At 30.3% G+C, this 16,666-nt stretch overlaps 1 protein-coding gene across 2 annotated transcripts in view; it reads left to right on the forward strand.

Annotated features, from left to right (window-relative positions):
* The first annotated feature begins 1,029 nt into the window (after window positions 1-1,029).
* Window positions 1,030-16,666, forward strand: part of LOC106685227 (transcriptional regulator ATRX homolog) — a 51,797-nt gene continuing 36,160 nt past the window's right edge. Inside the window, exons 1-7 of one of the 2 annotated variants that reach the window (XM_014427787.2) lie at window positions 1,030-1,241; window positions 2,113-3,024; window positions 6,361-6,506; window positions 9,210-9,376; window positions 9,582-9,692; window positions 9,879-10,000; window positions 16,493-16,629. In XM_014427787.2, coding sequence (XP_014283273.1) covers window positions 1,215-1,241; window positions 2,113-3,024; window positions 6,361-6,506; window positions 9,210-9,376; window positions 9,582-9,692; window positions 9,879-10,000; window positions 16,493-16,629 — 1,622 coding nt within the window. In that variant the 5' untranslated portion in view covers window positions 1,030-1,214. The remainder of the gene's footprint in view (window positions 1,242-2,112; window positions 3,025-6,360; window positions 6,507-9,209; window positions 9,377-9,581; window positions 9,693-9,878; window positions 10,001-16,492; window positions 16,630-16,666) is intronic. The other variant, XM_014427788.2, reaches the window with a different exon arrangement.

The raw sequence follows: 16,666 nt of genomic DNA on the forward strand, positions 1-16,666 counted from the left end.
ACCGCTCCCAATGCATACTCACTCGCATCTGTAGTGATAGTGAATTGCCGAGTGAAGTCTGGGAAAGCAAGCACCGGCTCCTCCTGCAACTTCTCCATGCGCCGCCTTATATTGTCTTCCACTAGCGGAGTGATGATTACTTTCCTGCCTTTCTTCAGAAGGTTGTTGAGTGGGACGAGGTACTCAGCCATTTCTGGAACAAATCTCCGGTAATAATTTAATGTTCCCAGCAACCTCCGAACTCCCTTCACATCCCTAGGCACTGTCATCTTCCGTATAGCTGCGACTTTCTCTGCGTCGGGTTTAATTCCTTCCCTGGAAATCGTGTGGCCCAAAAAATGTTTTTGCTCCTGCCCCAACGATGATTTATCTGCCGATAATTTGAGCCCAAATTGCCTGATTCTCTGGAATACGCTGTGTAGATGTTGCACATGTTCGTCTTCATTTTTACTGAATACTAGCAGATCATCCATATAGATCTGACAAACAGATTCGCCAATTCCTCTTAAAAATTCGTCCATTAGGCGCTGAAATGTTATGGGAGCATTTTTGAGTCCAACGGTATTACCCACCAACCAAAGCAGTTAGCTCTTTTAAAATATCTAGTGGTGTTTATGGATGCAGTCGCCTTATTATGACAATTTGTCTTAGTATCTGTTCAATAATTTTTCTATACGTTTCAGGGATATTGGGTAATCATTTTGTGTCATTGGTGGGGCTTCTATTATTAAAAATAATTTTCTTTGGAGAAGTTAGTTGGTATACCTATTTTGAAAGTCTTTTAAATGAGCAAATTAATTAGTTATTTGTTGGCATATAACGGACAAAGTACGAATAAAATTAAAAATGACAATGAGATTATTTTAATATATTGTCAAAAACTCAGATAAAACTTTGAAATAAAGTTTAATCATACAATTTTTCCATGAAGTATAAAGTAATTGTACAACAATTTGGTTATTTTAAATTAGGTACTGAGTTTTAAAAGATTAGAAGAATCTTGGCAACACTGATTGTTTCTCCACCGTATTTGGGGGAGGTTCAAATGTTTTCAATTGCTTTCGCAGTTCGTAGTAAAGTTTATTGGATTAGTTTAACTATTACGATGGAGATTAATTTTCGATGAAATCAATTTCTTAATTTTGTTCAGATTACTATTTATTGTTCAATGTCGCAATCATAGAAGTGAAACAAATTTATTTTTTTAGTGTATAATGGTTGGAAAATCATACCAGAAAAAGGTAGTTACTTATTAATGTGGATTTATTTATCTAATATTAAACTTTTATATTAATAACTTAAGATTAGAATTTACCTTCTGATATTTCACAGAAACCTATTTGGTTTTGTGTGTTACATTTTTAAATTGCATTATTTTTGCCCCTTAAAGATGTATTTATGAATTAATTATACATATTATTGGTTTAAGTTCTGGTATCAATGTTAAAAAGTTATTCATGTTTGGTACAATTTTTTAAACTTTATTATGAACTTTGAATGAATTTCAAATTGTTTTTACAATCTTGTTTTATGTTCAAGGTTGTTTTGTTAATAAGCCTTCATGCTGGATTCATTGAAATTTTTCTTGTAATGAGTACATATTTGTTTTTAAATAGATGCAAGTTATTCTCATAACGTATTTTTGTGTATGTCATTTTGTCAATAACATAAGGTAATTATTTGACTAAACTTTATGGGTCTCTTTTATGTTTTCCATTTTCAATGGTTCTGATGTCACAAATACTGTTACGACTGCTATTGTTTATTTCTAGTTTGTCTAAGTAAAAGCCTAATCAGATTATTTACACATATGTACAGGATAAAACAGGGTTTGTATTATAAAAAAAGTAATACTACTTACTCACTCACTTATTATTGATCATATATAAAAACACTAATGGCTATGAAGCTGAAATCATTAATGGTGATTTTATATGCAATAAGGCTAATTTTCAAAAATCCAGACTCAAAATATTTTTAAAATGATTATTTCTTGGAGGGAGAGAGGGTGATTAAAATTGTAAAAGAACATGACACTCATATAATATAATTTCAAATTGTTTTCGTCGTTTTCTAGGTTTAGTAACTAACTAAATGTGCTATCTGTTTCAGACCATAGAAAGGCATCCTTTATCAAAAAGTCATGCTGGTGTTTTGAAGGAAAATGAGAAGGTTGAATATCCTGCTTTTAAAAATGGTGAACTTCCAGATCATCATTTTCCCACTGTAAAAGATTGGCTGAATGTTCTTAGTAATAATCTCTTGTCTTTCTCAGAGTCTCTGGTTAAGAAGGTTAAGCATGAGACTAATGGAAAACCTTTCGTGTCTGATACGTTTAGCATTAATGACGTTAATGAATCCTTGTTTAATTTTTTCAACATATTGGATTCATCTGTCGAAGCATTGCGTGAATTTCATGCTGAGATGTATGATTACATTTCAACTTGGAAAGTAACACTTGGTGATGCGCTTACATGTGAATCAAGTGATTCTAGTGTAGAAATAATTGAGAGTAATGAAATATCTTCTTCTGTGAAAGTTGTTGAAAATAATCAGAGTAAAGGTGTTGAGAGTGTGAATACCAATGCTGGATCTGAAATAAAATTTGGTGGTCTTCGTATACGTAAACCTAGTGAAGTAAATAAACTAATGTTAGAAGAACTTTCAAATGAAGGATCAAACAGTGTAGGTGCTTCTAATGACAGCTGTAAGATTAAAAATCCCAGTTCAGTTACCAATAATCCTGAGAAAACCACAAGTATTAGTGATGTAGAAGAAATAGACAATGCTGATTATAGACCGAAATCTGTAAAAAAAACAAATAAATCTGTAAGTAATTCTACCAGCACAGCTGAATCAGAAACTACTAATAATCAAACATCGGAAACTAATATTTCCCAAGAAGCTGTCAATGTAGATATTTCTGGAGACTGTATAACGATTTCTTCACCTTTGCATGAAAAAGTTACTTCACCTCAAAAAAAAAAATCAGTTATTAACTGGGATACTTCTTCTGACTCAATGGTGAGTATTTTAAATTTTAGCTGTATCCTACAGTTTCACTCTTATTAAATTTAGACTATACATACTTCTTTCATATGCATGATGAGTAGATGACCAAGTGATTCTGATTGACTGTGTAAAATTCTAAATGAGGTTTTAAAATTTGACCATAGATTCAATATGAGAAGAAGGTGGTCGTTGGTGGGGCCAGTAATGATACACAAATAAGTAAAACTTATTTTATTTGTACCGAAATTTTGACCTGATTGTTGGGCCTTCATCAGGGCTTAAAACAAAAAACTTGATCCAGAGAAAGAGAAAATGATAATAAACAAACTATGAGACATATATAACAATAAATTAAGTTGATCGTAGATAATACTTACGGAAGATAAAATATGATATTGTAGAGGTAAGAATTGTACAAAACAAATAATAAAAAAAGTTATTAAAAATCAGACAGTGCTGATGTAAATAAAAAAATAAACATAATGAAAGATGTGATGTGGCTGTTTTAATAATGGAAGAAAATACAAATCATAACAATTAATTAAGATTCTCAGATATAAGTTCCAGTGGTGGGAAATTTGAAATTCCTGCTTATACTTTATTGCTATTATGTTATAATGCTGTGATTTGCTCAAAAGGGGTAAACAAACCACCCTATAGATTCTTTACAGTTGAGCTCAGGCACGGAAACCTGAAGCATTCTGTATTTATGTAGTGCATATATTGTAGTGTATTTATAAAGTTCCCATCGCTGAAGCTTGTTCTGTAAGGTTATACAATGGAACTTCCCTGAATGGACACTTCTAACAAACTGACACCTTTCTTAGGCAAACAGTTTTATTTTCTCTAGCATCAAATTTGTTACTTTACACTGTTTTGAGTTTCTGCTAACCAGTCATTCTGATAAGTTTACTGGTAAAGTTTAATGGAATAATTCCTCCAGAAAACGGACATTCATTTTGAATGAAAAAATTGAGAATTAATAAAAGTAAGTGAAAACGATTAAGAAAGTATCCAGGTTCTTGCTTTTTAACCTAGAAAAAGTACAAGTGGCAGATAGTTTAAAAAACAATAAATTTATCTTAGAGTGAGCAAAGCTAAAGCAATTTCCAATGTGATTAATTGGGTAAATTAGATTATGAGCCATAAATTTCTCATTTTTCATAAATTTAATAATATTATAGTGTATTAAGAAATGATTACAGTAAGAATGATACATTAAAAATGAAGATAAAAGTGATTTATTTAACATAATTACAGCGAACAGTAACTGTTTTTCCAACACCGATGTTTTTATGAAAACATTTTTCAATTGATGTATTAGTTAACATCGATCTTTTTGAACATTGACTGATGTATTAATGTTTAATTTTTTTACTATCACTAATTGCATTCCACAATATCAAAACATTGGTATTAATAACAGGGTAATCATATAAACAAAGATTATAAAGAATGAAATGAAAGGCTGGTGTAGAATTTATAGATAGAAGCACCACTGGGAGAGGAAATGGTTATAGTTCTATTTTTTGTTTTATAGGGTCATCAATATACACCTGATAGGTCTAGTAATTTATTATTGACCTTAATCTCCTAGTTTAGCCCTTGATGTAGAAACAGTACTGGTTTGTCAAGTTTCAAATCTAAAACTCTTGATTAATGTTTTAGTCTCTCTTTTAAGGCAAGGAGGAATCAGTAATTGAATTCCAAAGTTCACGAAAAGCGTAAATTGACAATTAAGTGAGCAAAAGCTAACTTTTATAAATTTTAATGTAAGAAATTTGAAAATTTCCAAATATTTTAATGTTAGTTGATGTTTTGTGATTGTTTTCCCATTTTTAAAACTAACTATTGTACTTTACATATTATATTAATTTTTTATTATTCAATCAAGTTTTTACTAATATATAAAACTAATTACCTTTCATATTTTATCAGTATAATTGTCAAATAATTTAAATAAATTACAATGGCATCTGAAATCATTGAATTTAACTAATGTTTAAACAGACAATTATAGCGAGTAGGTTGGTCGATGTACTACACACAAGAGGAGATAATAACAACAAAAAACAATCACAGTCTTAATAATTTCCAGTTTCTTGTTTATAATAATGCCATTTAATATAATAATATAAAATATTTAAATATATGATTGAACTATTTAATGCCATGGAATGAAAGAATTGTTGTGTTTGTATTTTTAAAGTTAGTGATGTGTTGTTCAATTCTTGATTTTAGTTTTTTAAAGTCCCTTCTATATAAATTGTTTGCGATTTCTACAATCAGTCTTTTATATGACATGTGGTTTATTGAATCATCTATTCTCAAAGTATGATAGGATAATCCAAACAGTTTGGAAATGTTGCTGTATTTAAATGGGAAGAGGAAATATAAGTTAAAAAAATTAGTTAAATCACAGAACATAAAAAAAGTGGCTAAAATGGGGAAACAGTATGAAAATAAATAATAGAAAACTGACACTTATAGCAAGTATTGGTCGATATACGACATGTCCAAATCTCTTGGTGAGATCATAGCAACCAAAAAAAGAGCACCAAAACAGGGGACCCGTCCTCTCAACTCTGAATTAGTGGATGATATTATCTTACCTTTGAAAAATTGATTAAAAATGGGAAGAAGAGTCTTAAATTAAAAAATTGATTAAACCGAGCAAAATTGAAAAATTGGTCTATTTTTTTTTCAAAACATCATTAATTTATTAAATTAGAAATAGCCAAATGAGCTTGGTAAGAAGGTAGTTTGACAGGAAACGCAAAGGTATATCATTTACTGGGAAACTCTGGTTTCCCTACTAGTATGGTAGCATCCTTAGTTTTCTTCTAACAGATAATTAGTGACCTAGTAAAAGTAGTAACCATCGTTTATCCCACTCTCTAGGCCCATCCAGCCCTATAATCAATGCCTGACATTAGTTAGGGGATAAATTAGGCCATTATAACACAATATAACCCAAGAATACCTCAAGGTTGAGAATCAAGTATATTAATATTTCCTTTAACCCTTTGTGGACTATTGTTAGATTGATGAATTTATTAATTATTTTCTAATCACTTTGTTTCTGCTTATACCTGTATTTAGAACTGTTTGATTTCAAATATAATACTTTGTGCCTATCAAAACAATGTAATATTTTAAAACACAGTAAGCATGTTACAATTAAATAAAGAAATCTTCTCCTAAAGTATAATAAATAGTTTGATATTTTTAACGTTATGATTATACACCTAATTGTGATATTTTATTTATTTACCTAGAACTAATAAATCAACTTATTAGTTATTGTAATAAGATTATGTTTAATTAAATAAATTGATTTTATTTCAGAGTGATTCTGATTGGCTAATTGGCAACAAAAAGAGTGATAACAAAAATATTGAAGGCTCTAAAAAGAAAGTTTTGAAAAAAAAAGTTGAATCAAAAAGTACTAAAAAGACTACATTATTCTCTTCCTCTGAAGATGAGTATTCAAAGTAAGTTATAATTTAATACCCATTTAGCACTCCAGGACATGAAACCAGAAGCTTTATGCTCAAACAATCAGAGATGTGATAAAGTACTTTTAAATCTTTTTCCACTTGTTAAAACTGTATAAAAGCTTCTAGAGGAGAAGTGTAAATATGACATAATCATCTATGGTTCACCCAATATTTGATTCTAGAGCACTGGCCAAGGAATTTTGCTTGATAACTGGTACTGGAATGAAAGAAATGGGGACCTTGCTGACACATGCCGCACATCCTAATTTCTATTTTATTCTTCATTTAGCTTTTTTGTTTGTTCTTATTGTCTGTATAACTTACTCCTATTATATCAAAACAAGTAGGTTGACCTTTTTAATGTATGAACATTTAATTTTCTATCATTTGAAGAATATCTCGCAGAACAACTCATTTAAACCACTCTTAGTCATAATGGTGACTATGGCACCCATGAATAACAATAAGAGATGGAAATCTCCTTGTCTCACAATATCGTCAATTAACTCTGAAATGGAGGCAGTCACATCATGAGCCTTTCAAAACAATAATAACTGGTTAAATGTGACAACACATGTTTTTTTTGTTTAACTCACTTAGATTTTTCAATATATAAAGTGTAGCGTGATTACTTGGAAGTGAATTTAAGAAAGATAGTCTTGCAATCTTGGAGCATTCATATTTCTTTCTTCGAATCCCATAGAAATTCCATCCCAATTGGGTAATGATGGTGAATGTATATTCTTTCATACATACTGAGTGGTCAATGGTAACTTTATCTGGCCAGCTTTATCAATTAGGTTAAATGCTGACATTGCTTTTATATAAACTAAATCTGACTCACTGATCACAGTATCATAGGGGATGAAGACTATATTCCTCACATGGCAAGGAATATGCCTTTTATATTCAGGATGTCGCACTGAAGTTGTTAAAGATGAACTGGCCGTATGGATTGACTGGCTTATCAGCTATTGCTTTCTTTCCTTGCAGCACATACAATGCTTCAAGCCTAGAAATTTCATCATAGGAAATCCAAAAATAGCTAGAATCAAACTTCTTGTTTACATATATTCTATCCCTCATCGTAATTGAATATGAGAATGATCTCGATCTCACAGATAGCATAATGGCATCTGTCATTTTTCATTTTTCTGTGATGAACAAAGTTTATTTTACAAAATTAATGGTATCCAAGAAGAGAATCAGTCTTTGAGAAAACCTGTTGGGGACCACCATAAAAATTATCAATGGGTGGATAAGTAGTATTGCTGAATATTTTAGAGCTCATATTCTCCAAAATAATTTTACCTACAGTTCTCACAAATTAGCTCTTTCTTTTCAGGAGTGTCCTTTTGTTTTCGTTCAAATACCAATTGTAAAACAAAAATTGTGGTTAGTGTTCTTGCTGCTCTCTCTGTTGGATGAACTATAAATGATAAAGTCATCTTTAAACTTCTCTAGAAGCTTTTTTATAGTTATGACGTGTGGATGTGAATTTTCTGCAACTGATCAAGGCACCTTCTACTTCCCCTCCTATTCCATGCGTGAATTTCAGAGCCTTACCAATTTATTTTACTAACATATATTGCAACCACAATTATAATCAATGATTGTCAAACAAAGCAATTTTTAAGTGTTTGGTAGGAGTAAATGAATTTGAGGAATTCGTATTTCTCATTTACATCATGTGTGTAGCAATTGGTTATATCAATGATAGATTATAATTACCGAACATGCCTGGTCCCTTGGAGGTCTTTATAATACCATGATATCCTGTGAATATAGTGACGTTCCATCCCTGAGGACGGATAGAGTTATTTCTGTTGTAATTTTTTTTTTAATAGAATTATTTTTTATTTTATAAAATGGAATACAAAAACGTTTCCTTTTAACAAAAATATGTTTTATTAAATTAGAGAGCAAATTTTTTTATTCAAAACTAATTTATTCTTTTATATTTTTCACATGGTTTAAGTTTCGCAGTTAATTTTATCCATCATCAGAACAATCTTATTTTTGATTATAGGCTGTACCTGCTCTCATGAAATTCATAATATTCTTCATAAAAGAAAATTAGATATTGGAAGTAAAAAGTTTACTCTGTAATTTAAGATCAAGTGAAGACTTCCCAACAGACGTTGACAAAGATGAAAAAAAAAAAAATTGGAGGAAGATAGTAGGGTGGACTGTTTATTGTTAACCAACGTTTCGCTCCACTTTGCAGAGCTGATAAGAATGAAGTTCTGCTGTCAACTGGGTCAGTCTGTTGTCAAGTCAGTTGAAAGTAGAACTTCCTTCTTATCAAGCCCTGCAAAGTGAGGCGAAACGTTGGTTAACTACTAATAGGTTTTGTTGCTATTTTGATACCTTTATTGACCGCCACCTGGACTGTCTTCCTCCAATCTACTACATACAGTCAACTATCTTCTTCCAATATATTAAAAAAAGTTATATAATAAAGTTATTTATTTTACTCTCTATGAGTATGGAGTTTTTAGTAATCTAACCAATAATATACTTGATATAAGAGTTGTTAAGACTATGGATATATATTATAACTAAGGTCTAGTGGCACCACCTGGCAGAAGTGCTAAACTAAACCAACAATCTTTGCTATTGTTTCTCCACTTAAAAAATTTCCTTCTGTATTTATTGAGTGAAAACGTATAATGCTGTTATTATTAAATTTTTCAGTCTATGTAACCTTGAAAGTCTCAGTCAAAAGAAACGGAAACGTAAAGACAGTGACAACAGCAGTAGTGAACGTAAAAAGGACAAAAATAAGTCAAAACGTTCAAAAGTTAAAGCAAATTTACCATCCTTGTTGTCCTTAACTAATGATGATCTATCTGGAGATTCTGGTAAATTTTGTTCATGTTTTTAATAAATTACAAATAAGTAAATTTTTAAATTTAATTCTATACTGTTAAAAATATTTATTGAATATCAGGGATAAAATGTTTTGTTCAAGGGTTATACTATGCGTTGTATTTGTTCTGTTAAAATTTTTAATAAATCCTTTTTGGGCTAGGTGAACTAATAATCAGGGTTTCTTTTCATTTTTAGATTCACCAGCTGATGATGATATATTCACATTGAATGTGGATAAATATACCAAATTTAAGGAAAGTGATATGTTCAAAACTGAAGATTTTTTGAAATCAGATATTGAAGAAAGTAAGTCAATTTCTTAATTCTGTTTTTCTCTCCAAATGGTCTAATGGGCCTTCTCTGTTGTGTAAAATAATCAACAAAATTCTAATTAGAAAATTAAGCTTGATAGATTAAATTCCAATGAGAATTCGATAATTTTATGCATTACAAGACCTATTTTTTTACCAAAAAAATGTTTGCTGTTTTTAGGATCTTTGTCTGTAATATCAGACAGCAGTCTAGATTCCATTGTAAATGAATTGCAAAAAACTTGTGAGGTAAAACGAAAAACTTCTGAGAAACAAAAAAGTGCTAAAAAAACACATAACCTGGTGAGATAATTATTTAATATCTATTAATTATTATTATTAAAAATATTCGACTGTTGAAATAACTTATAACTTATCTTATAACTTATAACCATCCTAATGAAATGGATATACTTGTGTATCCTTTTTAATGCATTGGTGGGATGTGAGTGAAGTTGATGTCTATGAATATTGAAACTTAAATAAATCGCTGGATAGCTACAAACAGAAATACTAAAATACGAAAACAGCTTATGATTGGGCCACACATGACCACACTATGCTTGAGCCTTTATAGGCTGACTTTTGGGCAACACGTGGTGAGGAAATGGCCTGATGCTAACATCACTGCACACAGGGTGAATGCCTTTGGGATATGTATAATTTAGATATAATTTCCACAAAAACAGATATGTTTCTGTTATGTTCATTGTTGGTATCTTTTTTTTACATGATGCGTTTAATTTTTTTCTGTTGTTTTCTTTTGGCTACCGTCTTGAAAATTAAAAAAAAAATATATATGTGTTATTAATTTACAGAAAATTCCATGCAGGAAAATATTATGTTATTGTTTTTCAAGGATAAATAACAAAATGGTGTCCAAAAAAACTGAAAAGTTTGAAATATTTGCTTATTTTCACTTAATACTCTTGTCTTTAAAGCCATCTAATTCATGACAAATATGAATAATGCCTTTCTTAAATTAACTAAATTAGAAGACCTAATAGAGCTCTTTATATTCAAAAGTCTCAGAGATACATTCTTTAAAAACTTGACATTTCTTTCCAAATAATCAGAAATAAACATTTTGTGAATTTATTTTAGAAAATACCATGAAAAATGCTACTCTTATGAGGTTAAACATGAGAAACTATGCTACATTTACATAGTTTCAATATAAGTGCTAATGCTAAGAATTTTATTTCATTTTTATCACAAACCTAATTTTATTCTACATTTCATATTTCACAAAATATTGCTATTATATGAATATAGAAGGAAGATGTCTGGCTGCAGTGAAAAGAACTCAAATAGTAATATAACTACTGATGATGAGCTAATGATTAATCCCAATTTGCAGTGCTTTCTCAGGGTCAAAAAAGATACAAACATTCATATAAGGTTACAAAGTAAGAAAATAGATAACATGAAATAAAATTGAACAAAAGTGTGGCTAATTACGATTAGCCATAAAGTATGTGAAAATTTATATAAAAATGAACTAATTAGTAACTTAAAAAAAATAAGATGTACATTGAAATGTAAAATTTAATAAGAATTACAAATGGTTTTAGATAATTAATGAAAACAGGAATAATAAGTAATACAAAAAATAGGTGAATAAGAAATATAAAAATACAATACACACTAAAAGACAGAAAAAAGGAAATAAGAATTAAAATTTTAAAAAATGTACAGAAGAAGACTATTACCTTACTAGAATTCTACCATACTAGTAGGTAAACACCAGAAAGAAGCTTAAGGTAGACAGGATAGGGAAGTGGGGGCAGATTGGCGGTTAACTAACATGTTACATTTGAAAGTAAAATGCTATAATATAATGTTAATTCAAAGATAATATTATGAAAATAAAAAAAAATATTAGAAATAGGCAGGCATCAAATGATAATAAAGAATATATTTGCATAAAATACAAAAAGAAATAAAATGAACAGAATGGATAACATAATTATGATATGGTGAAGAAAAAAATATATACAATATTGAATAGGGGTACAAAGGTATATAAATTATATAATAAAAACATTAATTATGGAGTAATAAATGTAAATAAGTAACATTTGAATATATAATACACTGAAATTATATAAATATAGTAGATAAAAGATGGATAGTAAACATTAAATATAAAGTAATAAATATAAGAATATGAGATAAATATAAAAATTATAAAAACAGATAAAACATATGGGAAGAAAGTTAACTCTGTAAATGCAGAACATAGAGTAAAATAAAAGAAAAATTATGGATGTTTAATAAGGCTTAAGATACGTTGGTAGTTCAGAGAGATGCAGTCTTTATCAACTTTATGATTAACAGTTTTCTGTTGTAAATTGATAAAAATGTATTCCGAAATTAGGCGTTTTTTATGGTTGGGGCAGTTGCGAGAAAGGATGTATGATCGAAGTTAGAAGAATGGCTAAGGTTTAAAAGTGTGTTCAGACAGTTTAGAATCAAAACGGATTGATAAAAGTTTTGTACTGGGAAATACGGTTTTTAGTTTCACTGATATAAAAAGAATTACAACTAGCGGTAGAACAGGTAATCTAGCAAATTACATTGGAACAGTGTAAGAGAGAAATAGGATCTTTTAAATTAGAGAAAAGGTAAGAAATTTGGCTGTTGGACTGCTGGTCAAAATGTAGGGTAGGAATAGTAGATTATAAGGATTGTTGTATATTGTCAAAAAGAATGGGGATATAAGGAAGCGATCTGTACTGAACAAGAGGTGAAGTAGGTTGAGAAGAATTGAGGACAGGAAGAACTGGAGTTATAAGTTTAAATTTAGAGTCTAAGAGTTTGTCATGTTAGGTGGGAAATTGTTGTTAAGTAAGGTTTTTTGAATAGTTTCTTTGTTGATCTGGTGATATTGAGGATCAGAAAGAGAAAGGGATTGGTGGATAAAGTTCTCAGCAACTAGTAAAGGAGTCTGCTGGAGTAGGTAGATTTGGTATACTAATCAGTGGATATGGAGCCATTGGAATTCTTAATGATAAGTAGAAAGGGGAGTGAATGGTCAATTTCATGTTCAACAGCAAACCAAAGGCAGGGATGATGGGAGTTTGAAGGCTGAAAGGCTTTCAGGAATTCTGTCAAGATTGAGGAAAAGGAAGAGATCGTCAACATATTTCTTAATAAAAATAATGTGTTATAGAATAATGGCAGTATGAAGTCAAGTAGGTCATTAAGGACAATATCAGAAATTTCAGGAGCAAGGTAGTTAGTTACCCATGGAAAGTCTGGAAATTTAGTTGTAAAATTTATCATGAAAGATCAGATAACCAAAATTATAACAAAGTTCTAATTATGCCAGAAATGGGATGAGGTTAAGCATGATATTAGATTGAATAATAGTCCAGTTCTTCTCTACAATATGAAGGGCTTTGTCAATGGGGATGTTAGTAAAAAGGCTTTCGGCACCAAAGGAGGTTAAGATAAAGTTGTCAGGTATGTTGAAGGATTGTAATAGTTCTTTATAATGGAAGGAATTACAGATATCATGAGGGTTATCGTGGCTAGGATTTTGAAGGGAGGAAGAAGGAATTTACTGAGTTTAGGAGCTTTGATATTAGAAATGATGGGGTGGAGTGGTTTACCAGGTCTATGGATTTTTGGGAGTTTATATATGGAGATAGCTAATGGATTATAAAAAATGAGATTAAGGTAGGTGAGGCGGTTAATCTGATTGGTCTCAAGGAGTTAGTTAAATTGGAGTATAAGTGGGCAAATTGGGTCATGTGTCATTGGTTTTTAAGTGGTTAGGTCAGATAGAACGAGGTGAATTCTGTCAACATTTTTGTTCATAACAACAGTTGAGTTACCTCTTTTCGATTTAGTCATTATAAGTCGGTTATTAGATTATTTGAGAAAGGAGTGGGTGAAAGATAGATCATTGAAAAATATTAATAAATGTGTTTTGTAGATAGTGAAATAAGTCTTCTTTTGGTATTTTTCGGTATTTTCTTTAAATGTTTGCATATAATTTTCATTTGCCTTATTTCATTATTCAGTTTATTGATGGGTCAAAACCGTAATGGTCCTATGAGTTGTTCAGTCTCCTCGGCAACCTTTTTAGCTGATTGTAGTCCAGCTCTAAGCTCCTTTTCTGTATTTTCTGAATTGAGGCAGATTATCCTCCTTGTTTTCGAGCCATAATATATCCAGTTAGCCTTTTTGTTTTGACTATACAACAGTGCTATAAAGTGGTTTCAAGTCATCTGAAATAATCTTTTAAAATCCATTCCTTATTGTGTTATTATGGAATACTTTTCTATTTTTCCTACTATTTTAACTATCTATATCAATGGCTAAAGTTCTATCCTCTGTTGAAGTGGATTTAACATTATCGGTATTTTCTCTTCCCTACTTCATTTCTTTTGGAATTTTCTGATTAGTTAGACTACATCATTTTAGAGTCCAGTCCTTCTTCTCCCAATTCTCAATTTTCTTACTTATTCATAATTATAACAAATAAAATAAAATCCTACATATTCTCTGTTATTCTGTCTTTTTAAAAAGTACATTTTTTTTTTTCATGATCCAATATAGATACTAAGTAACTTGCTACATATATACTTATTACTTAATTTAGCTGTTTGTTTAAAATAGTGATTTGTATTATTATTTTGTGTGTCTGTGAAGTATTTTTTATTTTGATTGCTTTATGGATTATTCTTAAAGCATTTTTAGAAAATTTGTGTTTTTAAAGGTACAATGTAAGTATTAAGTAGTATCATATCAGTATATGACTGCTGGTTTAAGATAAAACATTGTAATTAACAAACATTTCTACTTCTTTGTTAGAACTTGGGCATGCAATACATTATTGACCTAAAAACACTTTTGTCGGTAATGTGACAATTTTAGTTGAGACCTATAGATCATTCAGCAGGTCGTCCATAGCTCAGTTGGTTAGACCCAATTTTACCAATTTGAGTTGAGATATGCTGGTGGTGCCGGTTCGAATCCGGTCTGGGACGTTGACTTTTTCATTGAATGGCAGTCCCACAAAATGAAAAAATTTGATCCCCAACCATGGTTAGGCAGTATAAGACTCCAATTGGAGTCTTGGCAAAAAAAAAAAAAAATGTCATTCAGCAAGAGTGGTGCTGCTTTTCACAAACTTTTAATCAGCGTAAAAAGAGATCTAAAACCTATTGGATATGATGTGGCCATTGTCCGATTAGTAAAGTCTGTGGTGGAAAAGGATATAGGGTATTTGTAACAAGGAAAACATTTTTGATTTTATGTTTATCAATTTTGGGACTGATGCTTTTGCATTTTTAGTTGCTAATATTTTTCCAATAAAATGTTTCATTCAAAGATGAACTTTGAAATTTAATATCACAATGTAGGGAACTGCTCCATGGGTTCGATGTCTCCTGTCTGGGTGGATTAGATTGTATCCACTATGGACAATATGGATTGTTTTATCTATGCCAGACTTAATCAATAACTATTAATTATCCAGACAAAATTTTAAAAAAAGAAGTCATATTTCATAGCAATTTAATATAACAATAACAAATTTCATATTTCATGTTTTTATGTTGTTAGGAATTATATGCTTGGGTAACTCAAATCTATAAACTTTTTTTTTAGAAAAAGGAAGAATGAAAAAACACTATTTTTATATTTTTCCTGATAATTAATATTTATTAATTTTGTCAGGGATGGGCTAAGTTGTCCATTTTGATCATAGTGGACAAAATCAAATCCACCCTGGTATCAAAACAATTCAGTTAAATTCCTGATTTTTCTGTAGTTGGGTAGGTATAGGTATACTGAAGAATTAACATTAATAGTTTTTCTTTTATCATGTTTAAGACTCAATGTCTCAGTTGTTAATACCTTAAATTGATATTTTCAAAAATATCTTTGCTGCAGTAATATGATGATTAATTTATTATTTCGTATTTAGGTACTTTTATTATGGGTATCTTGACTGATTTATAATGTATGTATTTAGATATATCTGAGTTAGTATATATGATTAATCCCCTGTTTTATTTGATGTTTCATATCAAGTATCATTAATTAAGAAAATAACGGGTTCCATTTATTATTGATTGTTGTTGTTATCGATTTAACTGTTTTGGAGTAAAATTTTTAAATTGTCGTAAATAATTTATTTTGTTCATTAAATTTTGTAGTAGGACGTCATGGAAAACGATCAGATTCGTTTTACCGTATTTAAGGAATTGTATTGTAGTATTGAATTTAGTTTGCACTATAAGGCCGTGACAGTTAGCTATTGATCGACGAAGAGCGATAGTAGTGTACTAAATCAATTAGGTAAGTTCTTCATTATATTAATAATTTTCGCGGGAATGCAAGGCTAGGTTTTTTTTCTGTTATCGTATAACACTCCTGGAAGGTTACATTTGTTTTTTTTCCCCTCCCCTCCCATTAAAAATATTTTTATCCATGCATACTAACTAAGATTTTTTTTGCATATTCCCAATTATTCTTTTTTAAAGATGTGTTTTGAGCTTTCTTCTCGTTTTTTGCGTTTGAGAATCGTTAAAAAGAAGTGAGTTAATCATTTATTAGAAAAAATATGGGCGAGAGACCGCCATCGGCAGCCATCTTTTGGCGGCGTTCTCTAGAAAACCTTACACTCGGTTGTCAACTTTGTATTTATTTTAGTTTGTGTTAGTTAATTGTTTGTATTTATTTAAATCACCACTTGAGCATGATTTCCTCCTTAAGCATGTTATAATGGTCGCTCCCCTTTGGACATCTATAATCCATTTTTGTTTTGTTGCCTTGCAGTCAGAAAATAAGAAAAAAAGAGGAAGGAGGAAGCGAGACAGATTGCTTGACGAAAAACTTACAGATACTGGTTCTAGTGAAGCTGAAGAGAAGTGGGAGAAACATAAAATGAAGAAAAGGATACAATCTTCGGATTCGTAAGTTTTATCCTGTTTAAAAAATACTGTTTTCTTG

The sequence above is a fragment of the Halyomorpha halys genome, unplaced genomic scaffold, assembly GCF_000696795.3.
Source record: "Halyomorpha halys isolate HHAL.00 unplaced genomic scaffold, Hhal_1.1 Scaffold672.1, whole genome shotgun sequence".
In the NCBI taxonomy this organism is placed as follows: Eukaryota; Metazoa; Arthropoda; class Insecta; order Hemiptera; family Pentatomidae; genus Halyomorpha; species Halyomorpha halys.